Consider the following 846-nt stretch of genomic DNA (forward strand, 5'->3'; position numbering starts at 1 on the left):
ACTCAACACCAGAAAATCCATACTGGCGAGAAGGCTTACCACTGTAAGGACTGTGGCAAAGCTTTTAAACAGCGCTCGAGCCTCACGCAGCACCAGAGAGTTCATACCGGGGACAAGCCCTACCACTGTAAGCACTGTGGGAAGGCTTTTACTCAGAGGTCAAGCTTTACTCGGCACCAGAGAATCCACACCGGAGAGAAGCCCTACAAGTGCCAAGATTGTGACAAAGCCTTCAGCCGCAACCTCCTTCTGATCCAACACCAGAGAATCCACACAGGAGAGAAACCGTACCACTGCCAAGACTGTGGCAGAGCGTTTAATCAAAGATCGAGCCTAACGCAGCACCAGAGGGTTCATACTGGGGACAAGCCCTTCTGTTGTAAAGACTGTGGCAAGGCGTTCACCCAGAGGTCAAGCTTTAACCGGCACCAAAGAATCCACAGCGGAGAGAAGCCCTACAAGTGTAAAGCGTGCGAGAGCACCTTCAGCTGCAGCTCGCGCCTCGCTGAGCACCAGTGCGCTTCCTTAGGCCGCTGCTTCCAAGATACAAAGTTCCTCCAATATATGTGAGTTTACTGTTCTGTTACCGCCAGCTCACAGACCGTAGGATTCATTGTTAAACATGTGATGTGTTTTATATAAAAGATACTTCTTTCTGTTGTTGCAAAACCTTACTGGATTCCCAGAATATCACATTCTGGTTTAATTGAGTAATAGTTTCCTTTCTTGTCATTTTGTCAACTGGTTCTGTGTTAATTGCATTCTCAGATGTATTTCCCATAATGTAAACATAAAACATATGCTGTTACACAGAGAAACCCTGTCTGGAAAAAAACAAAAAAAAAT

At 46.2% G+C, this 846-nt stretch overlaps 1 protein-coding gene across 1 annotated transcript in view; it reads left to right on the forward strand.

The window, feature by feature from the left end:
- LOC101998725 (zinc finger protein 345-like) overlaps window positions 1–835 on the forward strand; it is an 11893-nt gene extending 11058 nt beyond the window's left edge. The window contains 1 exon segment of the mRNA XM_026782278.1: window positions 1–835. This exon segment is cut by the window's left edge and continues 146 nt beyond it. Within this exon segment, the coding sequence (XP_026638079.1) occupies window positions 1–570 (570 nt within the window). The 3' untranslated portion in view covers window positions 571–835.
- Window positions 836–846: the final 11 nt, after the last annotated feature.

This window comes from Microtus ochrogaster, chromosome 1, assembly GCF_000317375.1.
Source record: "Microtus ochrogaster isolate Prairie Vole_2 chromosome 1, MicOch1.0, whole genome shotgun sequence".
NCBI lineage: Eukaryota > Metazoa > Chordata > Mammalia > Rodentia > Cricetidae > Microtus > Microtus ochrogaster.